The sequence below is a fragment of the Ursus arctos genome, unplaced genomic scaffold (genome assembly GCF_023065955.2).
Source record: "Ursus arctos isolate Adak ecotype North America unplaced genomic scaffold, UrsArc2.0 scaffold_11, whole genome shotgun sequence".
In the NCBI taxonomy this organism is placed as follows: domain Eukaryota; kingdom Metazoa; phylum Chordata; class Mammalia; order Carnivora; family Ursidae; genus Ursus; species Ursus arctos.
The window spans coordinates 39,699,578-39,727,294 of NW_026622775.1; the positions used below are offsets into that span (position 1 = coordinate 39,699,578).

A 27,717-nucleotide genomic window follows, 5' to 3' on the forward strand; every position below is an offset into this window, starting at 1 on the left:
GCTGTTGGAAGCACTAAGGTTGTACTAACCTGTTAATAGCAGCAATAGGAAGGAATACATTCATCTTAGATTTGAGAAGCCTATCAGATACCCAACTAATGATGCTGAGCAGGCAATCTGAAGCTCAGAGAGCACAAGACTCGAGAAACAGACTCACAAGACTGTTTTAATTATGGACTCTTTTCCCCACATCACTCTCACTCTGGGCCCCAAAGAAAACACTTATGTGCACATACATTCTCATGTAATTTTAAGATGCTCAAGGATTCCTTTATTTATTCATAGAACCTGAACAATATTGTAAGTACCACAAGGCAGCCTGTTCTAACCCTGAAGAGAAGACTGTTCCCTCCCTAAGGAGGAGGAAACCAAGTAACTTTTCATTTAAAAAAAAAAAAAAATCTTTAAAAATTTGTTTCCCAATACTGATTAAAAAAAAAAAAAAAAGTGTGCCTGGGTGGTTCAGCAGCTTAAGAATCTAAGTCTTGAGCTCCACTCAGGTCTTGATCTCAGGGTGGTGAGTTCAGGCACCCCATAATAGAAATGTACAGAAATATCTAACATAGAAAGTTCAAATCCCCCATGTAACCACTGTATTCATCACTACAACCTTTTACAATCCTCATGCTTAAGGATGTGGTCAAGATGCTTCCGACTCCTTTTTAACTGTTTATACAGATGTACAGTTGTGTTTTTTTAAACCTTGCTGTAAAAAAAAAAAAAATTAAGCCTGCTTTTTAAAATTAGCTTACAATAACACAAAGCTGTGGTTACAGCATCTGCAAAGCTTCAGAGTTGAGCGGTATCAGGTTCATTTTATTAATAATTCCATATAACTAGACTAGATAAAAAGAAAGGATAACAGTTGGTTGATCAAAGAAATTTTGTGTCAATGAATTTTTTAAATAATGAAAACATCTGGCCTTAAAAACTAAAATCACTAGATCATCTTCAAATCCAAGTATCTGGATGTCAGTAGAAATCTCCTCTCCCCCTATGAGTTCAATGAAACTATTTTTACTTCTGAAACAGAGACCTAACATGAAAGACCTCGAGGAGATAGTATTTAAAAAGTGCACTTTTTTCCACATTCTTTTGTCCAGAAGCTGCTGAGTTGGTATCATAAGGAAAAATATGTTAGCTCACTAAAAGGGGCCAAATAAAGGACTCATTCCAAAATGGATACATTTTAAACTTCTAAAAGCAGGTCACAGAGAAAGCAAAACAATACCAATGTCAACCTACCTTTCTTTGCAGCTCATCAGGCCTAACTAACCAAGCTCTTCCAAGAAAGAACAACCACTGAGCATCAGGACAGGAGCACCCTTGCTATTGGATCATGCTGAAAACTACACCGTCAGTGGGGCGCCTGGGTGGCTCAGTCGGTTAAGCTTCCAACTCTTGGTTTCAGCTCAAGTCATGATCTCAGGGTCCTGAGATCAAGCCCCTCGTGGGGCTCCGCTCCAGTCCGCTTGTCCCTGTCCCTTCCCCTCTGCCCTTCTCCCATTCGCACAGGGCTCTCAAACAAAATCTTTAAAAAAAAAAAAAAAAAAAAAAACTGCACACAGTCGGCTTTCCACAATACCTGTCATCAAGTGTTTGAATCTCTACAAATGGAAAACATCTACCAAATACTGTGTGAATTCATAAAATGGGCTCTAGAAAAATCTTTCTTGAACAAAGACTTTTTCCAGTCATGAAAAAGTTAAGTAAGCCTAACAGGGCATCTGGGAATTCCCAGGAAAGAAAGGTGCCAAGCCACATTAAGAAATCTGAGCTTTTAGGGGACGATACAATATACAAGACATTGAAAGATTTTTAATGCTGGGGAATAACATGGTCAATTTGCATTTTAGAAAAATCATTTTGATGGATGCATAGTGAATGAATTACAGAAAAGCAAGTCTGGAGGTAGAAAAGCTAGGTATAAGGATGTTGCGAATGGTGAAAAATATCTGGACCAGGATGGCAGCAATGAGGACAGAGAGAAGAGGACAGGGTCAAGGGCTACATAGGAGTGCATGTTCAACAGAACTTGGTAAGAGATGATTAAAAAATGTAAGTAATCATGGTGAGGGAGGAAGTTAAGAACTTTACCGAGGTTTCAGGGTAAGAAACATAGGTTAAAGACATCAAGAGTCAAGAAAGAAAGAAAAGAAAGAAAGAAAAGAAAGAAAAGAAAGAAAGAAAGAAAGAAAGAAAGAAAGAAAGAAAGAAATCCAGACACATTATATTCTTACATTAAGGATTTATTAAATAAGCAAGTTGAGAGAATCAGAATATATTCCAAAAGCTCAATGGGCCAATTTTTAGTTACTAGTTACAGAAAGTTCATGAAAAATAACACACAAAGAATCCTAAAACCCAAGTTTTTGCCATGATTCTGGTCTGCTCACACTATCGAACCTTTTAGGGAGGCTGCGGTAGATGATGATGTTCCCAGTGACTCACAGCCCTCCCTGGAGAAGGAGTATCCACCCACTGAAGGTGCCAGGTGACTTGCAGGGCCTTCTGCAGAAAGATTACACTTCCCCGTACCACTAACACTATTGGCCAAAGAAATATGAGTAGACGTAATATAAGCTACTTCTGAATAGAAGTTTTAAGAGGTGGCACATGATTTCTCCATTGTTCTTTTTCCCAGTTAGGGATTGCTCCTTCAGCCAGGATCCCAGAATGCACAAGAAAAGTGAGATACTGAGCTTTAGAAGTTGTTTATAACCACAGCATTAACAACAAAATATGACAGATTTATCACAGATACAGGTGTCTAACAAATAACAATATATGATTTGTTTCCCCTCTTCCAGTTGAGTTTTTCTGTTGATCTGCTAAGAAGCAATCCGATGGTTAAAAACAAAAGTTGGCCCAAGTATCCCAAAACTAAAAGAACTTTTGAACTGGAAGGAAACTTGATAGGCTGTTACAGCACACTTTTTCCATAAAGGGCCAGACAGCACATATTTTAGGCTCACGGGCCACATGACTCTGTCAGAACGACTCAACTCTGCAGACACACCACAAAAGCAGCCACAGACAATATATAAATGGATAAGCATGGTTGTGTTGCAATAAAACTTTATTTACAAAAACAGTGAGTCAGATTTGGCCCACAGGAATATAGTTTCCAGATCACTGGCCTAAATCTTTCACACTATCGATGATGAATTTGAGACCCAAAGAGATTAAACCAAGGTCACACAACTGGCTAGTTGCAATTTGAGCATTAGAACGCAGTCTCCTGAATCTAGTCCTCTACAAAAGGTTCTGCTGGGCCACAAGATGGAGATGAGATATACAGGAAAGTATAAGGCAGAGAATGCTAAGGGTAGGTTTTGATTATATTTAATAGCTTTCAACAGTATGGCTATAAAATGAGGATTTGCTTTTCAAGTGATTATGGCTTTCATATAAACAAGTGAACATCATAAGCTCGAATAGGTGAACAAATGATAAATTCACCAATGCCTGAAAAATGATCTTCACAGGAAACACAATTATATACCTCCTTCCTATTACCATGTCCTCACTTTATCTATCATTTCTTTCATCAACTGGACAGCATTTGCTATGATCATTGCAATAACTCATCTTAAGGCTATTTTTTAAAGGCTATAATATGAGCAACAAATACACTAGACCAGTAGACAATTATTTCACATGGTATCTTAAATTTATTTCTTAAAGTAATACTCATTGGAGGAAACTCAAACAACACAGAAACATATAAAGTGACACACACTATGCCCTCATCAATTCCACTCCCCGGAGTGTTAACACATGACTGATTTACATCAATCACAACAGTGTCAACAGTGCAGTAAAGCTACTTTCTCTTGGGGCGCCTGGGTGACTCAGTCTGTTAAGCATCTGCTTTTGGCTCAGGTCATGATCCCAGGGTCCTGGGCTCGAGTCCTGCATCAGTCTCCTTGTTCAGCCTGCCACTCCCTCTGCTTATGCTCTGTCTCTCTCTCTCAAACAAATAAATAAAATCTTTAAAAAAAAAAAAAAAAAAGCTACTTTCTCTTTTAACAACAAGAGCAATATGGAGTTTCCCTGGCCAGATATCCCTTAGCAAGCATGTTTTTAAAAAAAGCAACAGAGATTAAGGATTGTCTATGGCCTGGAATTGAGAAAAGCATGCTGCCTATGCAGGGTTTAAATGGAGGATCTTGGGGGTGCCTGGGTGGCTCAGTCATTAAGCGTCTGCCTTCGGCTCAGGGCGTGATCCCAGGGTACTGGGATCGAGCCCCAAGTCAGGCTCCCTGCTCTGCTGGGAGCCTGCTTCTTCCTCTCCCACTCCCCCTGCTTGTGTTCCCTCTCTCTCGCTGTCTCTCTGTCAAATAAATAAATAAAAATCTTGAAAAAATAAAAATACAAAAAATAAATGGAGGATCTTGACCCCAGCACTGTAATCCAATGCACGAGACTCCTGAAATACTCTGATAATGCTATTGTACAATACACAAACACTCCAAAATGAGTAAGAATATCCACACCTTCTCTTTTAGTATTAACTGGGAAAACTTTGGCTAACTTGCTCATAAAAAGACTGACGATCAGATCTTCTAAAATCCATACCTGAGTAACGTCAGTGAAAATGGCAGAGTAAGGAGCTCCAAAAGTCTGTCCTCTATAAAATCAATTAAAAAAAAAAACAAAAAAACCTGGCAGGAACTGCAGAACCAACTTTTCTGTAACACTGGAAACTAACCAAAAGCTGGCAACAACCTCTTACTACACTTAAGTCCAGCGAAACACTTAAAAATAATCTGAATTTTGGTTAAAGTAATGAGCTTTGTAACATTTTAACTTACCCTGGCTTCATCCCCCATTCTCCAGCTCAATGGTAGCCTTGAAAATAGCTTGCCTTCCTAGTACCAGTATCAAAAGAAGGAGAAAAAAAAAAAAAGTAGCACAGACCTCATTCACAAACTGTAATACCGTGGACCCTTGAACAATGTGGGGGCTGAGGATGCCAACCCTCCATGCAGTTGAAAATCCACACACAACTTTTGACTCCCCCAAATCTTAACTACTAAAAGCCTACCATTGACTAGAAGCCTTACTGATAACATAGTCTATTAACACATTCATTATATGTTACATGTATTATATACTGTATTCTTACAGTAAAGCTAAGAATATGTCACTGAGAAAATACATTTATAGTACTACACTGATCAAAAAAAAAAAAAAATCTGTGTATAAGTGGACCCACACAGTTCACACCTGCGTTGTTCAAAGGTCAACTGTAAAATGGGTGCCTTGAAAGACTAGCACAAAAGACTTGCCTTTATCTTGCTTAACTCAGAACTCTCCAGGTGCTAAAAAGTGGCTAGCTGGAGGAAGTTTGTTGAAAATATTTACAGGCGAATAAACACATTAGTTGTTGCTGCATGAGACAATGGGTAACAGTTGGGGGAAACAACAGACTAACCAAAGACATTGGGAGGAAAGCCTGGAGAATAAAATGCTTTGGGGAATAAGGGCTTTGAAAAGCTCCCGCATATTCCTGGGAATCTAGAAAGCCATGTGCGTGGCCAGGGCAGGCGGATCCTCAGAAAAGATCTGAGAAGGCCTAAATTCTCATTTCGGGCTGATCTTCAGGCTCTGCACAAGCAGAAAGTGAAGGCTGAACAAAGTTGTACACTGCCTGCTGGGCCTTGAAGGTGTGCTTTGATATACACACAGAGCCCACTGCAAAGACTGAGAGATTGGGTTGGGGGATACGCTAGAGATTTAAGGAAAACTATCCAATCACTAACGGATCGCTAAGGTAATGTAACTGAAACTTCAGTGTCACATGTCAAAAAGAATACATACTTTACAAAATTAGTTCAGGAAAGTCACTGAAAAACTATACCCAAAGTAAGCGGTAATAATAAAACCTGCGGTGGGAGAAGAATCTGATTTCCAGAGTTGCTACATTGTAATATTCAAAATGTCCAGTTTTCAACCAAAAATTACAAGGAATGCAAAGAAACAAGAAAGGATGGCTCACATGGGGGGGGGGGGACGACAATCAATATAAATGGTTCCTGTGGAAGAACAGACACTGGACTTACTAGACACTTTAAATCAGCTATTTTCAAGCTGTTCAAAGAGCTAAAGATACTGCGAATAGAATGAAAAAATTAGCTGCAGATTAGAACTATCTTCCAATCTTATATCCAGCAAAAGATTTGAATGTAAAATATATGAAAAACTCTTAAAAACTCCACAACAGGAAAACAACCAACCTAATTTTAAAATGTGCAAAGACAATACATGGGTATCAATCAGCCACATGAAAGATGCTCAACATCATTATCCATTAAGGAAATGCACATTAAAGCCACAATGAAATATTACTATACATCTACCAGAACAGTGAAAACAAACAAGAAAAACTGCCAATACCAAGTGCCAATGAGGATGCGGAACAAATCTAATTCTCATACATTCGGCAATAATGCAAAATGGTATAGCACCACTCCGGAAAATAGTTTGGCAGTTTCTTATAAAGTTAAACATACATTTACCATATGACCCACGAAACGGGTATCCGGGTACTTAAAACTACAGAAATAAAAACTTCTCCACAAAAAACTATGTATGAATATTTATAGCAGCTTATTCATAATCCCCCAAAACTGAAAACAACCTAAATATCCTTCATCAGGTGAGTGGATAAACAAACTGTGGTATGTTCATAGAATTCTACTCAGTAAAATGAACAAACTATTTTAACAATACGAATGAATCTCCACAACATTGTGTTGGGTGAGAGAAGCCAGTCTCAAAGGTCAGATGCATAAGGGTTCCATTTATACCCTATTATGGAAAAGGTAAAACTAAAGAGACAGAGAATAGATGAGCAGTTGCCAGAGGCTAAGGGTGTAGGGAAGGTTTGACTGTAAGGGGCAGCACAGGAATTTCAAGGTGATGAAAGCATTCTGTATCCTGACAATGGCAGTATTCACATGAATCTACTGTATCCTGACAATGGCAGTAGTCACATAAATCTATACATGTATTCAAATTCATAAAAGTATGTACCAAAAAAGAAGTCAATTTTACTATATATAAATTTTTTTAAAGATTTTATTTGAGAGAGAGCACAAGCAGGGGGAGGGGCAGAGTGAGAAGCAGACTCCCTGCGGAGCCCCAGGACCCAGGGATCAAGAGCTGTGCTGAAGGTAGACTCTTAATCGACTGACCCACCCAGGCACCTCTGTATATAAATTTTTAAATTAAAGCAGAAAAAAGACTGCAGGGGTTCAAAGCTCAGCCCCACTTAATTTTTCTGCCTCAATTTTCTCATCTGAAAAACAGAATCTGACTTTGTATTATTAGGGGGAATTACATGAGTTTTTGACATATATTAAGCACTAAACAAGTGACTGATAAAGTATTTTGTTCAAACGTGCCAAAGAGTTGATACTTTTTAAAAACCTACTACAGGACTAAGAAATCTAGTTTTCAATTAAGTGAGCAAAGAATTAAAGAATATTAGAATTAAAACCCATAATTCCTCATTATCATTGAACATTCTTTGGAAACCTATGAAGTGATTAGCACCAAATTACCTTGCAAAGTGTGAACCTGTCTAAAACCTCTGAACATGAGCCGCTTTATTTTAGGGACTAAAACGTCATCCTGTTTTTTGAAACAGTAACTACTCTGGCCTATTGAACTGGGCAAAAGCACATGACTGAACACAAGACTGGTACACCTATATTCTCAAAAAATTGGACACTGCAGAAAATATTTTCTTAATAAATGGACTCAGAATACTAATTAATTGTAATGTACCCAGAAAACTAATTAATTGTAAAATGTAATTATACCTTCCAATCCATCATTTTTGGAAAACAACTTAAGTTTTCTGCTATTTCCCCAAATTGCTAATACAGACTCTTGGCTCTTACTCCTCAACGGGACACAGTCTGAATTGCTACCCGAATCTGTGCTCCCTTGAACTGCAATTCTAAGACCCCAAATAAATGCTTGTTTTATTTCAGCGCTTCCTCTCTTCTCAGTGAACGAGTTTCCAAAATCCTTCTGCTCAAGGAGCTGTTGAAAGGTTTGTTCCAAGAACTATGTTAAGTACTCGTCATTTTACACTAACAGCAAAATGCTCTAATTAAGACTTCCTCCTAAATGTTCAGTATCACTGCCCCTCTCCCGGAGAGGCTATGAAAAGGCAACCTCCTCTTCCCCAGTCAGGTCAAGTTGGCAGCGCTGAACTTGTTGCTCGCTTTGACGCCCTATAGCCCATCTGTCGCTGGCCCCGCTGGTCACTCCTCCCTCAGGGGCTGGGGCTTTTCAGCAGCAGCAGCTGTTAAGTAACGAGATTCCTATCTTCCCAGTGTCGCTCTCCTTACCTGAAAATTAGCCTCCTTTCTGTGGCCAAGTATCCAAAATCTGCGTCTGAACTTTAAAAGCAGGTTCAACAGGGACCCAAGATGGCGGCGCCCTGGGCGGGTACGAGCCGCTCGCCCCAAGAATCCACAACGGTCCGCAGTGGCCGGCTGAACTGCCCACGAGTGCAAGGCCCCGCGGCGCTGCTTTACTGCCCCGAGGCCAAGACGAACCGAAGGGAGACCGTTAGGAAGGACTCCCAGCCCTGGACTGGACATCCATCTGCTGCCCTTTCAGACCAAAGCCTGGCATCAGCTGTACTGATGACACCAAGTGGCAAACATCTAAAGCTCTGAAGACTTAAAAGGAAACAGAACACTGTGACGTTCCTTGGTGTCAGAACACATCCTTTCTTCTCAACAGGGTAATCCATGAACAAAGTAGGAATTTGCTTTCCATCATTGTGTACGTAAGGATTTGGGTAAAAATAAAACGTAATTAAATAATAAAGACCACATTAAATCATTTCTTAAAAGTTCAGTTGTATTCTATTTGGCAGATATGTATTGACCATATGTGCCAGTCACTGTTCTGAGTTATGAGGCTCTAACAATGAAGGAAAAAAAAAAGTAAGTCTCTCCCCTCATGGAACTCATTACCGGAAGTCAGAGCGTTCAGGTCATGCATGGGGTCTGCCAATTTTATCCTCCACATTCTAATAAACCTCGTAACATCCCCAAGATCCAAAGTCCTATCTGATAGAAGCAGCCGCAGGTGATTCTCAATTTTTCTATGCAGCTACCCCAGGCCCCTAGGACACTCCTCCAGGAGAAGGGATCTGAGATGGGTCCATGAAAGGTAGCTAGCTGTCTATAGTTTGTACTGAGCCTGAGGTAAACTGGCCTGAGAACACTGCCCAAAAGGGTGCAGGACAGTAGCTGGCCAACCTACTTAGAGCCTCTTTCTTGAAGAGGCTGACTGTAAGAAAAACAAGACAGCCAATTCTCCAGTAACTTCAGTAAGTCACAAAAATGGTAGTGTCACTGACATACAAGGAACAGTTATCCCAACTTACAAAGAAATGTTCTCTGGAGTCACTATTTGCTATGAGATTCCCAGAGCAAATCTTATTTCCAAATGACTTCTGAGGCTATACCTGCGTCTTCCAACTTACTTACCTGTGTATCCTTGTAATAAACCTCTATCAGCTGAGGTTAGCCAAACAGGCCTCTACTTCTTGCACTCTGAAAATACATTAACATCACATACACTGCTTTCCAGTTACTTCAATGATAGCGCCTTACAACATTCTTTATATGCAGCCTCCTTATTCTACAAGGTAACAGAGGGATTAAATACGTTTAACGGTTCAAATTACAAATCACACTGAAACCACTCAACATCACATTTTTTAATAGGACACTAAGCCAGTGAGTCTCACCTCTCACATGGAAGTTCAAAAATCCAGCTCCCCAGCAACTATACCAGAATTAAGCAGGAAATCTGAAGATGGGGTCAGGAGCGTATTTTTTTTTTTTAAAGCTCTGCACCTGGGGGCACCTGGGTGGCTCAGTTGGTTAAGCATCTGCCTTCGACGCAGGTCATGATCCCAGGGTCCTGGGATCCAGCCCCACATCAGGCTCCCTGCTGAGCAGGGAGTTGCTCCCTCTCCTGCTCCTCCTGCTTGTGCTCACTTTCTCTGTCAAATAAATAAATTAAAAATCTTTAATAAATAAATAAATAAATAAATAAATAAATAAAACTCTGCACCTGATCTGATTCGGACGCCTAGCCAATGTTGAGAACTTTGGCACTGAGGTGTAAACGTAATTATAGGCATTGTGACACAAAATGTGGTCCAGGGACCAGCAGCAGTAGCATCACCTGGAGCTTGTCAGAAATGCAGAATCTAAGGCTCCACCCCAAACCTATTAAATTAGGGATCACATTTTTATAGGATCTCCAGGTGATCTGCAGGTATATTGAAGTTTGAGAAGCACTGTTTAGAGCACCCATTGCTACAGAAATGTAAAAAATACTACACGCCATGTACTAAAGTTTAATAACAAAAGAAATTTTCTAAGAAGAAAAGGAACAACAGTATAAGAAGTACAATGTTTGTGGTATTAGGCATTTCACATAACAGTAATATTCAAATGCAATCCTTATTCCAAATGAATTCTACTTAAAAACCACAGCCTCCACTGGTGAGAGTTATACCTCAACTGAGTAACACAACTGTACTTTATGATCCCAGAGCTCCAGTTATCTCCACTGAACTAGTGTGTGTAGAGGGGGGGGTCCTTCTGGGGAAATAAAGGGATCATTTACATGAGCAGCCCCATGCTGGGGGGCCTTCCAGTTTTTTGCCAACATCTCTGTACGAGTTTCAAAGGACTATTTGGAAATGATGATTTTTATTGCTAGAAAAACTAATTCCTCACATGTTATGCAAACCTTGTCTTCTGCGCCCCTTGTTCTTGGCCAGCTCTCAGAGAAAAAGCATTTAGTTATCTTCCAGTATAGTGATTCCTTGCTTAATGTATCTTCAGGAAACAATGCTCCAGTAAAATGAAGGCAGCCATATCGAACACAAATGAACTCTGAATCCTAAGCGGCAGGCCTAGCACGCATTGTAGGGCTCATCAGCAATACAATTGTTAACCTGCTCCTATGCAGCAGAGGAGGGACAAAAATCACCTCCCGTCACAGCTTCCATTTATTTGTTCCCTGAGAAATACTCTGACCTGGCAATAAGCAAAATGACAACATCAGGAAACTGTTCTCAGATCCTACAGGTTTCCTTTTCAGTACCCTTCAACTTGTCCTAGGAAGACCGTGACCCTCTTCAAGAACTATTCATCACACAACAGGAGAACTTGGAAGTTCACAAGCACCTTCCCTAGAATAAACTTATAAAGCAGAGAATGAATAATTCCCTTTCAAAAGACGCAAAGCCGGGGGGGGGCTGCTGTAAGTGAATTTTCAGTGGTCACATTATAATAAAGAACAAAACAGTAACAAGAATCTAGGTATCCTAAGGTAACCTCATGTTACCAAAATGCATTAAGCCTGGTGGTAAAGAGAGAAAGAAAGATCAAATTAGAATTTGTATCAGTCAGGAACTGCATTCAACTGGTAGCTGTACAGGCCTAAGATAACAGTGACTTTAACCAGATAGTTTATATTTTCTCAAATAAAGGAGCCAGGCAATCAAAACCTCGTACGATGACTCTGTTGTCACTAGGAACTAAGTGAGAGTCCAGCTATTTTTCTGCTCCACCATTCTCAGTGCACGGCTTCCATCCTCAAGGTAACCTCATGGCCAGGATGGCTGCTGGGAGCTACGGCTCCTTATTCCTGGTAGGAGAGGGAAGGAAGGGCAAAAGGATATTCTGTGCAGCTGAGTCCCCCCCCCCTTTTTTTTTTTAAGATTTTATTTATTTATTTGAGAGAGAGAATGAGTGGGCAGAGAAGCAGAGGAAGAGGGAGAAGCAGACTCACCGCTAAGCAGGGAACCAGACACAGGGCTCGATCCCAGGACCCCGGGATCATGACCTGAGCCGAAGGCAGATGCTTAACCGACTGAGCCACCCAGGCGCCCCCACCCCTGTGTCCCCTCTTTAAAGCACTTTCCTAGAAACCCCACTCAACTTTTACTTGCATCTCATTAGTAAGCTGGTAGAAGTCATTTCATAGGTGGGCACATTGCCACATTTGGCAGCAGAGGGTTCCACTGACTAAGAAAGAAGGAGAAGAATACTAGGTAGGCAACTAGGAGAGTCTGTCACTTCCTAGCTGTGTGACCTTGAGTGGATAACTTACCCCCTCCTAGGTCTCGCATTCCTCACCTGTAAACTTGAAGGGAATCGTCACACCTACCTCATAGGATTGGCATGAGGACGAAATGTAAAACAACCACAATAGTAGCTGATACCCACTGCACAATAAATATTAACTCTTTGTTATCTGATTATCCTAGTCCAGCGCTTTTCCAAATTCCTGTCGTACTCTAACTTCCTCTCCATATCCAAACTGAAACACAACTCATATTAGTCCTTTGTACCTGCTGATCCTCTAGTATGAATGAGTTTTAATCACAGGTCACCTCGATCAGACACATGTTATTTTGTGCCTTTCCTTTCTAATTATGAAATGAAATTATGTGCCTGACATCAGCACACACCAGATATTCTGGGCAGAATTAGGGTTCAGGAATTGAGCCTACATTCCCTCCAAAGGCAGGGTCCAAAGACACCCCCAATGCATATGTTTAGAGAGCCTCAAGAAATGAAGGAGACAGTAAAAAAAGAATGGTCTCCCATGCAGAGGAATTCCAAAAAAATGATGTAGATACTATGCCCTCAAGAAGTTAGAGCATAACTTCTTCCTCCTTAAGTGTGGGCTGTGCACAGTGATTTCCTCCACTTCCTACAGGATGGAAAGGGGTTTGGGGGTGGGTAGAGTAACCTTGAAGTTGAGAAACCTGACAAATACGAACTCAGCTAAACGATCAAGATCAACATCAACACCGAAAAATGATGCTAATTATGTACACTTAATATACAATAAAAATGTGGCAGGCATTCATACCTCCCAAACACCCATAGCTCCACTCTAAACATGAGAAAAACATATCAGACAAAACCCAAGACTGACATCCTACAAAATACCTGACCAGTAACCCTCAGCACTGTCACGGCCATCAAAAACAAGGAAAATCCTTGAAACTATCAGAGCCGAGGACAGCCCAAGGAGATAGAACAACTACATGTAATATGGTATTTTAGATGGGATCCTGCAAAACAAGAAGGAATGAGGTAAATGCTAAGAAAATCTGAATAAGTATGAATTTTAGTTAATATCAACATTGGTTAAGATGTAAATAACAGGGGAAACGGGATGTGAGTATATGGGAACTCTATGTACTATCTTCACAATTTTTCTATAAATCTAAAACTATTCTAAAAAACAAAGTTTAGGGACACCTGTGTGGCTCAGTCAGTTAAGTGTCTGCCTTTGGCTCAGTCATGATCCCAGGGTCCTGGGCTCAAACCCTGCATCAGGCTCCCTGCTCAGTGGGGAGTCTGCTTCTCCATCTGCCTGCCACTCCCCTGGCTTCTTGCACACACACTCTCTCTCTCTCTACCCCCGACAAACAAATACATAAAATCTTTCTAAAAATTTTTAAAAAGAATAAAAAACAAAGTTTATTTAAAAAGAGGGGTGCCTGGGTGGCTCAGTCAGTTGAGACTCTTGATTTCAGCTCAGGTCATGATCTCAGGGTTGTGGGATCGAGCCCTGCATCAGACTCCATGCTCAGTGTGGAGTCTGTTTGAGATTCTCTCCCTCTCCCTCTGCCCTGCCCCCCACTTTCTCTCACTCACCCGTGTTCTCGCTCTCAAATAAATAAATCTTTAAAAAAAAAAAAAAAGATAAGATGGTCTACAGCCTGTGCCACCCAATGCCCCCATACACCCATTCCCACCCCAAAGGCAAGCTTAGAGCTCCTGAAGATGAGGCGTACAGTTAATGCGAGACAGGAACTGATTTCTATCTCCTCGTAAACAAGAAGGCAGGCCACCTTCCTCCTTGTGTCAGGCTATATCCAGTGATCCTCTCCAACCTTAACCCCCCTTCTGTGCTCTGAAGCTACTGAACATGCATTTTTTTCATCTTGTACTTAATTGATAACATTCCCATAATACCTACCTCCTAAGAAATGCTGATGACGCAGGTTTACCTCCTCCTTCTCCACCAACTGAAACCCCATAACCTCCCCCTAATGAAGAAAAATGTGGATTCAGCTAAGTGTCAGCTATCTGAAAAATAATAAAAGTATACATAAAGAATAAACACTAATAACTTTATAGGTATTCACTATGTGCCTCCTTACTATAAATTCCCTAGAACACATCTCGTGTTTTCCATTTTCAAAGTGGATCATCACTTTATCAGTGGAGCTCCTGTCTTGAGCCTACAGGACAACTTAAGGTAATGGAACTGCTCTCTCCAGGTGAGGGAGTATCTATTGAGCTTCGCACTTTTCGCTTCTCCCTCATCAACAGAGCACTTCACAAGCAGCCCAGAGAAACCTGCCCAAGATCTTATCTCACACTTTGGCAAACTTCTATAAACCAAGTCAGAAGTTTTCTTCTCATCTCCTAGAACCAAGTGTAAAGTTGGAAGCCTCATCCTTTCAATTAATAAAGCAAAAACCAAGGCCCAGACACATGCTGTAAATTGCTAGAGGCTAAAGCTAATTGATAGAGACTTGATTAAAACCCAAGTGTTCAGAGGATTAGTTTCAAAGTACCACTGAATGCAAAGCTGAAATGATCTAAGGGAAAACACAGTATGTTGCCCTCAGAATATAATGTGCCAATGAAGTTAGAAGCACCAATGAACAGCGTCAAAATTTAACAAAAAGAAGAATGAAGAGATGCACCCTGGTTAACTCTGAACTACATGAAAAGCAAGAATGAGCTTTTCATTTGTAATGATGAATAAAAGGTAAAGGTCAGTACAAGACACGTTAAAATTCTGTATGGGGCAAGGAATGTCAAATGAACAACTCCACTCAGTCTTTGGGGGTCTTGTAAAATTGATGTATTTCTAAAAGATGCATGAACTCCAAAGCAAAGCAACTATATTAGATTAAGAAATACTTGGGGTGCCTGGGATCTGGGCGTCATTAGGCGTCTCTGGGATCTAGCCCCACCTTGGGCTCCCTGCTCAGCGGGAGGCCTGCTTCTCCCTCTCCCACTCCCCCTGCTTGTATTCCCTCTCTTGCTGCCTCTCTCTGTGTCAAATAATTAAATAAAATCTTGAAAGAAAAGAAAAGAAAAGAGAAATGCTGATGATGCAGGTTTACCTCCTTCTCCACCAACTGAAACCCCATAACTTCTCCCAAATGAAGAAAAATGTGGATTCAGCTAAGTGTCAGCTATTTTAACAATAACAAAAGTATAAATAAATAAACACTAATAACTTTATAGGTATTCACTATGTGCCTAGCCATGTTCTGAGGGTATTAGCTATACTAATTCATGTAATCCTAAAATTCTATGCAATAGACTTTATTAATATTCCCATTTTACAAATTAAGGAATGGAAACACAAAGAGGTTAGGTAACACTCTCAAGGTCACACAGTTAGTAAGAAAAAATGAACCATGACAGTTTGGTTCTCTTGCTTAAAGTCCCCTTGGTAATCATCGTGAACTACTTTATATTCTTATTTATCTTCATTAAAATGTATTAGCCTAGAAGACATGGATAAATTCCCAGAAACCTATAACCTCCCAAAACTGAAGCAGGAAGAAATAGGAAGACTTGAACAGACTGATTACCAGCAATAAAACTGAATCAGTAATCAAAAAACGCCCAACAAACAAAAGTCCAGGACCAGCCGGCTTCCCAGGTGAATTCTACCAAACATTTAAAGAGGAGTTAATACCTATTCTCTCAAACAGTTCCAAAAAAAAAACAGAAGAGGGAGGAGAGCCTCCACGTTCATTCTATGAGGCCAGCATTACCCTGACACCAAAACCAGATCAAGACAACTGCAAAAAAAAGAACTGTAGACCAGTACCTCTGATGAACCTAGATGCAAAAATCCTCAATAAAATATTAGCAAACGAAATCCATAATACATTAAAAAATATCATTCACTCTGATCAGGTGGGATTTATTCCTGGGATGCAAGGGGGTGGTCTGGTTCAATATTCACAAATCAATCAACATGATACATCACTTCCACAAGAGAAATGATAAAAACCATATAATCATTTCAACAAATGCAGAAAAAGCATTTGACAAAGTACAACATCCATTCATGATAAAAACCCTCAACAAAGTTAGGTTTAGAGAGAACATACCTCAACATAATAAAGGCCATATATGAAAAACCCACAGCTAACATCATACTTAATGGGGAAAAAACAGAGCTAAGATTAGTAACAAGGCAAAGATGTCTACTCTTACCACTTTTATTCAACATAGTACTGAAGTCCTAGCCACAGCAATCATACAACAAAAAGAAATAAAAGGCATCCAAATTGGTAAGGAAGAAATAAAATTTTCACTATTTGCATATGACATGATACTCTATACAGAAAACCCTAAAGACTCCACCAAAAAATTACCGGAGCTGATAAACAAATTCAGTAAGGTAGCAGGATGTAAAATCAATATACAGGAATCTGTTGTATTTCTACACACTAATAATGAAGTAGCAGAAAGAGAAATTAAAACAATTCTATTTACAATTATACCAAAAATAATAAAATAGGTAAAAACTTAAGAGATAAAAAACCTGTCTCTGAGAACTATAAAACACTGGTGAAAGAAATCAAAGATGACACAAACAAATGAAAAGATATTCCATACTCATGGACTGGAAGAACAAACACTGTTAAAATGTCCCTATTAGGCGCACCTGAGTGACTCAGTCAGTTAAGCATTCGACTCTTGATTTTGGCTCAGGTCATGATCTCAGAGTTGTGTCATCCAGCCCTGCAGCAGGCTCCATGGCTCCTGATTGGGATTCTCTCTCTCCCCGCTCTGCCCCGCGCCTGGGGACTGCAGGCTCTTGCTCTCTCTCCCTCCCTCTCCCTCTCTCAAATAAATAAATCTTAAAAAAAAAAAAAAAAGTCCATATTACCCAATGCAATCTACAGATTTAATGCGATCTCTATCAAAATACCAAGAGCATTTTTCACAACTAGAACAAATGATCCTAAAATTTGTATAGAACCACAAAAGAGCCTGAATAGCCAAAGCAAGCTTAGAAAAAGAACAAAACTGGAAGTATCACATTCCCAGATTTCAAGATATACTACCAAACCTGTAGTAATCAAAATAGTATGGTACTGGCACAAAAAAAGATACAGATCAATGGAAAAGAATAGAGAGCTCAGATATAAACCCACGATTACACGGTCAATTAATCTACAACAAAGGAGGCAAGAATATGCAGTGGGGAAAAAGTCTCTTCAACAAATGGTGCTGGGGAAACTGGACAGCTACATGCAAAAAAGTGAAACCGGACCATTTTCTTACACTATACACAAAAAATAAACTCAAAATGGATTAAAGACCTAATGTAGAAGTGAAACCATAAAAATCCTAGAAGAGAGCACAGGCAGTAATTTCTCTGACATTGGCCTTAGCAACATATCACTGTATATACCTCCGGGAGTAAGGGAAATGAAAGCAAATAAATCCACCAAAAAAAAAAAAGCACCCCCTCCCCCCAAAAAAACCAAACTACTGGGACTACATCAAAATAAAAAGTTTCTGCACAGCAAAGAAACAATCAACAAAACTAAAAGGCAACCTACTGAACGGGAGAAGATACTTGCAAATGACCTATCCAATATAGTATCCAAAATATATAAAGAACTCCTACAACTCAACACTAAAAACAGAAATAATCCAATTAAAAATGGGCAGAAGACATGAATAAACATTTCTCCAAAGAAGACCTACAGATGGCCAACAGACATGAAAAGATGCTCAACATCACTAAATATCAGGGAAATGCATACCTAAATCACAATGAATATCACCTCGCACCTGTCAGAATGGTTAAACTCAACAACACAAGATACGAGTGTTGGTAAGGATGTGGAGAAAAGGGAACCCTCTTGCACTGCTGGTGGGAATTCAAACTGGTGAAGCCACTGTGGAAAACAGTCCTGGAGGTTCCTTAAAAAATTAAAAATAGGATTACCCTATGATTCAGTCATTCCACTACTCGGTATTTACCCAAAGGATACCAGAACACTAATTCAAGGGGATGCATGCACCCTAATATTTATAGCAGCATTATTTACAATAGCCAAGACATGGAAGGAGCCCAACTGTCCACCGACAATGAATGGATAAAGAAGATATGATATATACATACAACGGAATATTATTCAGCCATCAAAAAATGAAATCTTGCCATTTGCAAGGACATGGATGAGCTCGAGAGTATACTGCTAAGTGAAGTAAGTCAAAAACAAATACCATATGATTTCACTCACGTGTGGAATTTAAGAAACAAAACAAGTGAACAAAGAAGAGAGACAAAAAAAGACTCTTAAATATAGAGAACAACAACAAAAATAGTGAACTGGGGGTTACCAGAGGGGAAGTGGGAGGGCAGATGGGTGAAATAGGTGATAGGGATTAAGGAGTGCACCTGTCGTGATGAGCACTGGGTGATGTACAGAATTGTCTATATTGTACACCTGAAACTAACATAACACTACATTAATTATACTAGAATTACTTTTAAACAAAATAAAAGTAAAGTGTATCAGCCTTACCTTCCTTAATCCTATGACATGTTCTTTTAAAGCAGGGATCCTATTTTATAAATTTTTTTATAGTCCCTGTATTTTCTATACCATTTTGCATATATCATGCTAATGAGGATAGCTAGACAGGTTTCTTAAGATTTTATTTAATTGAGAGAGAGAGCACAAGTGGCAGCGGCAGAGGGAGAGATAAAGGGATAAGCAGACTCCCCAATGAGTGGGGAGCCCCCCATGCAGGGCTTGATCCCAGGATCCTGAGATCATGAGGTGAGCAGAAGGCAGAACTTAACCACTTAACTGACTAAGCCACCCAGGCACTCCTCACAGGTCTTCTTAAAGATTTGGTGAATGCAGGATCTTTAAACAACATATAAATGTATCTATAGCTTCCACGGGACTTAAAATAAGTCTCTTCAATTTTTTAGACAACTGCAAACTGGGCCATATGACCTGGTATGTCCCATGAATCAACTCAAAAAAACTACAGTTTATGACGTCAAACACTCAGTAGAGGTAACTGAGGTCAGCTATACCTACTACTTGTATTAGACTAAGTCTTCCACCATTTCTGAGTTTCAATTTACTTGTCTTTATTTTTTTTTAAGATTTTATTTTTTTGAGATAGAGTGACAGTGAGTGAGCTAGCGAGCGAGCGCGCACACTAGCAGGGAGGAGGGGAGCAGAGGGAGAGGGGAAAGCAGGCTCCCCCACTGAGCAGGGAGCCCAATGTGGGGCTCAATCCCAGGATCCTGGGATCATGACCTGAGCTGAAGGCAGATGCTTAATCAACTGAGATACCCAGGCACCCCTCAATTTACTTGTCTTTAAAATGGGAATAACAAAACATACCCGCTTCCCTCTCAGGTTATTTGTAAGAATCAAGTTAAAGGACGTTGTGAAAGCCCTTCCTCAGCAGAAAAGCATCAAATAAATGTAAAGTATCTGTAAAATATAACAAGCAACATACAGGTATAAACACGTGGAGCATTAATAGCAACTGACTTTTATTAGCAGCCAGTGGGATAGCTTGGAAAAACATGGACTTTCAGGTCAAAAAGACATGGATTCAAGCCCCCATTCTATCGTTTACTAGCTGATGTATCCTGGGCAAGTTGCTTCAATACTTCTGAGCCTGAATCTTTTCAATTATAAAATGGAGAAAATAATACTGACCTCACAAGGGATAAGAAACATCTGATTCATGGTGAAAAAGAATTTTATTCTGTGCCCTCATACTGACAATATTACTTATTTTACTCAGTTATAGCAGTCCTTCCAGAGTTTACCATAAAGTCGTCAACATATGGAAAAATAAATTTATTTAGTATTTATTAAACCCTGTTAATGCCTACCACTCTTCCTGGTGATTAGGGGAGGTCCTAGAATTGTGTATTCTCTGTCCTTCGGTGAAACAATATAAAAATGTTGAAGGTGAGTCAGAAGGTCTCAGACCCTTTTGAGAGTCTGATGAAACTACGGTATCTCTCCACAAAGAAAGCTACAAAACTTTCGTGAAATAGAGGATTAGGAAAATATCTTCATGACCTTGGGGTAGGGAAAGCATTCTTAATCAAGGGGCACAGCAAGGGAAGAGGGACACTATAAAGAAAGATTCATAAATACACCTACGTTAAAATTAAGAATTTCCACTTCAAAAGAAACCATAAAGGAAATTTTAAAAATAAGCCCAAGTGGACGTTATTTACAACACATGCCACCAACAAAAGTTCAGATTCCTTTGTAAAAACGCCAACAAATCAATAAAAAATGATAGACAAAAAGGGTGATATATTTAAGCAATGAAAATAAGCTATAGCTGCATATAACAACATGGATAAATCCTACAAACAGTATTGAGTGAAAAAAGCGTAACACTAAAGAACACAGACGGGATGGTTCCACTCACATGAAGCTTTAAAACAGGTAAACTAAGTAATACTATATAGGGATGCATATGCATACAGGTAAGACTGTACAGAAAAGCAAGGAAATAATTATCGCAAAAGTCAAAAAAAGTAGTTCCCTCAAGAGGAAAGAAGAGGCCATGCCACTTCTGAGAGATCAGAGTCTGCTTCTAGGGAACTGACAATATTCTATTTCCTGATTTGACACAGGTTACAAGAGTTTCACTTTATAATTTATGGGCTTTATACACTCTTCTGAATGTATATTGCAAAAATAAATAAACACATCTTCACAACCACACCTACATTTAGCAGGAAGAGGAGTTCACAGACTCCCTCAGTCCATAAAACCCAGATGTATGGTGTCAAGTTATGGGAGATCAAAGAAAAAGAAAACCTAGATTGTAAAATGGTGGGGGAAGAAGGAAGCAGTGAGAACCAGAGAGGCGAAAGATTAGAAAGACAGACAATAAGCAGAAGAAACACGAAGCTTCTGGGTCAGTTCACTCTCTCACTTGGACAGAGCACAACATCTAGCACAAATCCAACTAACAAATGCCCAAGCTTGGTAAGGAATGCAATGGTGTCTGAAAACACGTGAACTAATGACGGGAAAGAGGAGCACAGCCTGTAAAGAAATGTGAAGTATTAAATAATGTATCCCAAAAAAAAGAAGAAGACCAATTGTTTCAAGTTTAACCCTCTGCCCACTCCATAATATTTCTGTCCCTCACCCCTTAATGGAAACAGGGCATACTACATGGTTAGAAACTGCAAACACGGGGCGCCTGGGTGGCACAGCGGTTAAGCGTCTGCCTTCAGCTCAGGGCGTGATCCCAGCGTTCTGGGATCGAGTCCCACATCAGGCTCCTCCGTTATGAGCCTGCTTCTTCCTCTCCCACTCCCCCTGCTTGTGTTCCCTCTCTCACTGGCTGTCTCTATTTCTGTCAAATAAATAAATAAAATCTTTAAAAAAAAAAAAAAAGAAACTGCAAACACCAATTTCTAAGTGAAAACATATACAATGTCATGTCCAGCAAAGTATTATCACAGAACCTAGAAAAGCTTGGGATAAACACACATATTGCAACTAAATGATGAACATATATCTGGATCATATCTAGTCTGACCTCCAATACTGTTCACACTACAGTCCATTGTAAGAGAAAGTGAAGCTTTTTGCTGAAGGTAATAGGAATCCAAGGCAGCCTACACTGTTTAAATTAGCAAATCAATGGAGGTACATCTTTGTAAAGTTTTTTCATTGTATTCTTGCAAGAAATATTAATTCATATCCAGCAATTGCCCATGATTTCATTAGTCTGGATTATACTGAACAAAACTATCAATTACTTTCAAAACGACTGGTGTTCACGCAGAAAGTCAAATGCCTTATTTCGATGAAAAGTCCTAGTAATGGGCATCAAGAATTATTCTTAAGGTTCCAAGATCCTACCAACAGCAAAGTGACTATTTCCTTTATGTTCCACTAAATTCTTTCCTTTCATCCCATTTTCCATCCCTCATTGGTTCCCCACAGACCTGTTACCTTCTCTTAATTCTCCAACTTTCCCTCGGGTTAAAGGGAGCCCCATAGTAAAGCTTCTCCATGACTTGATGGAATGTTTACAACGGTCCATTTTCTAAAGAGGCTTTAATGAATCTTTCTCCTCTAAGTCTTTCTCACTTCTCTCCCTCCTGCTGTCATCTCCCTAAGTTTGTTCTTCCCTCCAGTTTGCAGATACGTAGCTAATCCAGTTGGAACCAAAGGCCAAAGAATTTCCTCTCCATTATGTTTGGTAGAAAAGCTGCCCCAGGAACAGAGAAGGGGTGTGGATCTACACTTACTCTTCCACTTAAGTTCCAAACTACTGATCCGAGCCGCCTTTGTGCACCCAAAAACACAAAACCATAAAAGTAACTACAGACCCAAAAATGAGTCTCGGTCGAAACGAACTGCCTTTTGGCATGCTATATCCTGGACTGAGGGGGCTCACAAAAGAACTCTAAAGCAAGTGCTATAGATAACTGGTGAGCTCGGGTGGTGGGGGTTGGGCAGAATCAAAGGTCCGAAGTTCAGGAGACACGCAACCAGACTTGACTCTCAGCACGCGGTTCGACCTGGTAGCGGCCGGGCAGGCAAACCCATCGGGAGGGGTCGTCCCCCGAGACTGCTAGACCCAGAGAATCCTGCACCGGCCTCTGACTCATCTGGAGATAAGTAATCACCCGGGCCACCAAGTTCAAGCCAGCAGCTCCTGGATTTAGTGCGCACGAAACCTCTGTCGTTTCGGCTCCAGGACCACTAGCTGGCAGACACCAGTTCGGATTTCCTGGGGGCTCGGCCCGAAAGTGAGGATGAGGATGGAAAAGCCACTCTCTCTGCGTCTCCCCCCGCAGAGTGGAAGATGCCGGTCCCAGCCGGGCGGGTGAGGGAGCGGCCGCCGTCCCGTGCAGGAGCGGCGCGGCCCCGGGGCGCCCAGCCCTCGGTCCCCTCCTCGCCCGCACCCCCTCGCGCTCCCCACGCCCCTCACCTGCGGCCGAGTGGCCCGACAGCGCACGGCCCCGGGCGCGGCGCGGGCCCACGAACTCGCGGCGTTCGCGCAGCTCTTCCTCCTCGTCCTCCCGCCGCCGGCCCTCAGCCATGGACGAGGCGCGGAGGCGCAGCCCCGGAACGGCGGGCGAGCCGTGGGCCCTGGCGCCGGGTCCGCAAGCACCGGGCGCTCCACGCCAGCGCCCTCGGTACCCGGAGGGAGGCGGCGGCGGCAGCGGCAGCGGCTACCTCTGCGGACTCCACCTGCAGCCCGCGGGGGAGCGGCCTGGCTCGGGCCGGTTTCCCCGCCTCCTCGCGGCGCACCAGCGGCCTCCTTCTCCCAGCTTTCAGTCTCCCACTCGCTTCCCCCTTCCTCCTTCCCTTCCCCGCCCCGCAGAGTTGGAGCCGGGATGGGGCGGGCTGTGGCCAGGCCTCGCCTCCTCGGGGAGGGGTTACCGCCGCTGGGGCCGCCCCACAGCCACACGCTGGAACCGCCCGCCCGACCAAAACAAACGTGTACAAAATAAATAAATGGGATAGGAAGCCGGGAAAGAGGAGGTGGCTTGGCCTCTTCCTGCCCTTTCACAATATTCCGGTGTCAACAGGAAACCCATTTGCTTGACACTTGAACAAAGGAAGAGGAGGAGGGGGAGAAGCAACCTTCCCTTGGCTGGACTTGGAGAGACTTTGTCAGCTGGGAGCCCTGAACTTGGAAACAAACTTGGAGTTTGATCGAGCCTCTGGGCTGCACGCTTTTTTTCTTTTCCTCTCATATCACCCTTTTAAATGGAGTCTCGCCGGAACACAGGATTTTTAGGGCAGTGAAATGATTCTGTATGTTATAACGGGGAATACATATGAATATACATTTGTCCAAACTCATGGCATGTACAACAGCCAGTGAACCCCAATGTAAACTGTGGGCTTTGGGTGATTATGATGTGTCAGGATAGGTTCTTCAATTGTAACAAATGGATCATTCTCTCCTGGATGTTGATGGGCGGGCGGGGGGAGCTGTGCAAGGGGGTTATTTGTGAAATCTCAGTCTTCCACTCAATTTTGCTGTGAACCTAAAATATAAAGTCTAATTTTTAAAAATTGTTTTTATTCCAGCCTCGCTGGGTTCTACTTACCTTAGGGTTACGAAGTGGCCACAAGCCCTAGAAGAAATGTATTTAAGAGACTCCTACCTGATTAATTGTAGAGAAGTAATTTGGCGCCAGAGTGAAAAACTGTAATTTGGAGCCCTTAGCTATGAGACCGCCCCCTGTGAATGATTTTCAAAGGTGAAAAGAAGGTGTAAAAAAGTTATTATGTGTATCTGTATAGTACACACCTTAGGTTCTGGATTTGCACATACACACGTTCTCACGGAAAGGGGCAGATCCTGGAATCTCAGAAAAATACCGAAAGGACAGGCAGGAACATTGCCTGGACATGAACCTGTAGGAAACTCCCTGGTGGAATGAGCAGGCCTTTATCTCCAGCTTCATGCTCTATTTCTGAGAGATTGTAAGAGTTCCTGATGTCAGCATGTGAGAGAGAAAAAGAAAGGGAGAAAAGGGTCACTGAAAATAGAATTGCCTGTGGTACCTGAGTGCAGTTTCTTTGCCTTTTCAATAGTGGTTGTTGCTGCCTGAGAAAATCTTTCTGCTTTTAGGCAGATAAGAACCACAGTTGATTTTGTGGAATTGAGGTCAAATCCACAAGTTAGAATTTTATTATTGCATACACAGTTAAATAAGTAGACATCTGGAGAACTTGAAATTAAACTAGGGGAAAAATGTCCTGGACCTGTCGGGTTGCTCTAAGTGCTTGGGTTTACTTTAAGTGAAAGCCTGTTTGTCACTTACCTTCAAGATGAGGAATCACTGGAAGGCTCCTGCTCTGACAACAACACAACTTCACTGAGCTATGAGTCACTGCTGTGAGTCTCTGCTGTTATTCAGATTCTTGGTTTGAAAAGGCCTAGGGGTTCTGGAAATCAGAGTTTTCAGAAACCACCTCCTTCTTTTGGAATGCATGCTCAAGCCCACTTTACATTCAGCAAACATTTAGGGAAACTGTTGTGTGCCAAATACCACACTAAGTGCTGTAGGGAGACTCAAAAGACAGAAAAAATATTTACTTTCAGGCCCTGTGGTAGGTGTTTTTCAAATTGGTTTTCCCATTTTATTTTTTTATTTTTTAACATAAAATTTACCATCTTAACCATCTTAACCCCCACACCCAACGTGAACTCTTGACCCCAAGATCAAGGGTCATATGCTCCGCTAAGCCAGCCAGGTGACCTGGTTTTCTCATTTTAAATGAAAAAAACATATTCCCTATTCTCCAGTGACAGAGAAAGATTTATCCAGTTTACCACAAAACAATAGAGATATGACCTAAGCAAAGGGTGCCAAGATAGTTTAATGGAGAAGGAATTACCTTAAAACTGGATATTCATGTGCTAAAGAATGAATTTGAACCCCTACTTCTTACCATATCAAAAATTAACTTAAACAGGATCATAGATCTAAATTTAAGACATAAAACTATTAAGCTCCTCAAAGAAAACACAGGATTGAATTTCTGTGACCTTGGCTTAGGCAATCATTTGTTAGGGTGACACTGAAATGTGTAAGTGACAAAACTAAAAGTAAATTGGATCTCTCCAAAATTAAAAACGTTTGTGCTTCAAAGGACATCATTAAGAAACTAAGAAGACAGGGGCACCTGGGTGGCGCAATTGTTAAGTGTCTGCCTTTGGCTCAGGGCGTGATCCCAGCGTTCTGGGATCAAGCCCCGCATCAGGCTCCTCCACTAGGAGCCTGCTTCTTCCTCTCCTCCCCCTGCTTGTGTTCCCTCTCTCGCTGGCTGTCTCTCTCTGTCAAATAAATAAATAAAATCTCTAAAAAAAAAAAAAAGAAAGAAAATAAGAAGACAGCCCTCAGAGTGTGAGAAAATGTTTGAAAATCATATATATGATAAGGGACTATATAAAGAACTTACAACACAACTATTTTTTTAAAAATTTAAAAATTAAAAAAAAATTTTTTTTTAATTAGCCCAACTTAAAAATGGACATTCTTGGGGCACCTGGGTGGCTCAGTCAGTTGAGCATCCAACTCTTGATCTCAGCTCAGGTCTTGATCTCAGGGTTGTGAGTTCAAGCCCTGCCTTGGGCTTCACACTGGGCATGGAGCCTAGTTAAAATAAATAAATGGACATTCTTCAAAGAAGATATACACTTGGCCAATAAGAACATGAGAGATGTTCAACATCGTTAGTCATTAAGGAAATGTAAGTCAAAACCTTAATGAAGCATCACTTCACACCTCCCAGGATGGCTAAGATAAAAATATAGACAAGAATAAGTGTTGATAAGTATGTAGAAAAATTACAACCCTCATACGGAGCTGATGGGAATGTAAAATGGTACAGCCACTTTGCAAAACAGTGTGGCAGTTCTTCAAAAAGTTAAACATAGGGTTACCATTTAATGCAGCAGTTCTACTTGTAGGTATATACCCAAAAGAAATGAAAATATGTCCACACAAAAATTTGCACATGAATGCTCACGGTGGCATTGTTCATAACAGCGCAAAAGTAAATACAAATATCCATCAATTGTCAAATACATGAAGTATGGAATATCCATTTAATGCGATATTATTTAGCCATGATAAGGAATGAATTGCTACAACATAGATGAACCTTGAAAACATTACGCTAAGTTAAAGAAACCAGAGACAACAAACTGCTATGATGTATGAGTCTGTTCATATAAAGTATCCAGAGTAGAATAAGCCATAGAGACAGGAAATAGATCAGGAGTTGCTGGGAGGCAGAGGAGAATGTGAGGTCACAACTAATAGGTACAAGATTTCTTTTTGAGGTCATGATAATACTGTAAAATCAGAAAGTGGCAAAGGTTGCACAACTCTGAATGTACTAAGGGATGAATTTTATGGTATGTAAATTATATGTCAATAAGGCTGTCATTTAAATATTTTTGTACAAATATACGTATATAAATCACCATAAAAGCACAGAAAAGAAAGACCGGAGAGAGTACTGCACTCTGAAGTCATCATATTAAAGTAGAGAAACCAGATGGGAGTTACAAGCAATAACAATTTAATCATATGAAAGAAAACCAAAGGTGTGGCCAACTAGCAACTAAATAAACATACCAAAACATCCTACCCACCCCAGTGACACAAGAGCCAAACCCATAGAAGAAAAATGTTAAGAAACTTGGAATGAAAATTTACAGACTAAGAGAACAAAAGTCATCATCAAGGTAAATCTTTTTTTAAGGTATTTAAAAAAATGTTTTTGGAAGAGAGCCCTGATTATAAAGGAAACGTTCTTTGCTTCTCACTTTAAAGATATAGCAAAAAAAAGGGGGGGAATATACTATATCAAAACATAGATAGTGCAGTGCTTGGCAAATAGATGATACAATAAATATTTGTTTAATGACTGAAAGAATATAATTCCTTTTTTTCCTGCTGAATCACCAGAAGGCATGAGTCTCAAATCCTTTAACTTAAATAAAAAGTAAATATTTAGAATTTAAAATGTATAGCTGAAGACCTCAAAAAAGAAAAAGCAAGGATGGACAGAGGTATACAGCA

General features: G+C 40.7%; 1 protein-coding gene across 2 annotated transcripts in view; it reads right to left on the reverse strand.

The window, feature by feature from the left end:
• Nucleotides 1–23,385, reverse strand: part of SH3D19 (SH3 domain containing 19) — a 168,660-nt gene extending 145,275 nt beyond the window's left edge. The window contains exon 1 of one of the 2 annotated variants that reach the window (XM_026499462.4): nucleotides 23,094–23,385. In XM_026499462.4, the coding sequence (XP_026355247.2) occupies nucleotides 23,094–23,205 (112 nt within the window). In that variant the 5' untranslated portion in view covers nucleotides 23,206–23,385. The remainder of the gene's footprint in view (nucleotides 1–23,093) is intronic. The other variant, XM_026499463.4, reaches the window with a different exon arrangement.
• Nucleotides 23,386–27,717: the final 4,332 nt, after the last annotated feature.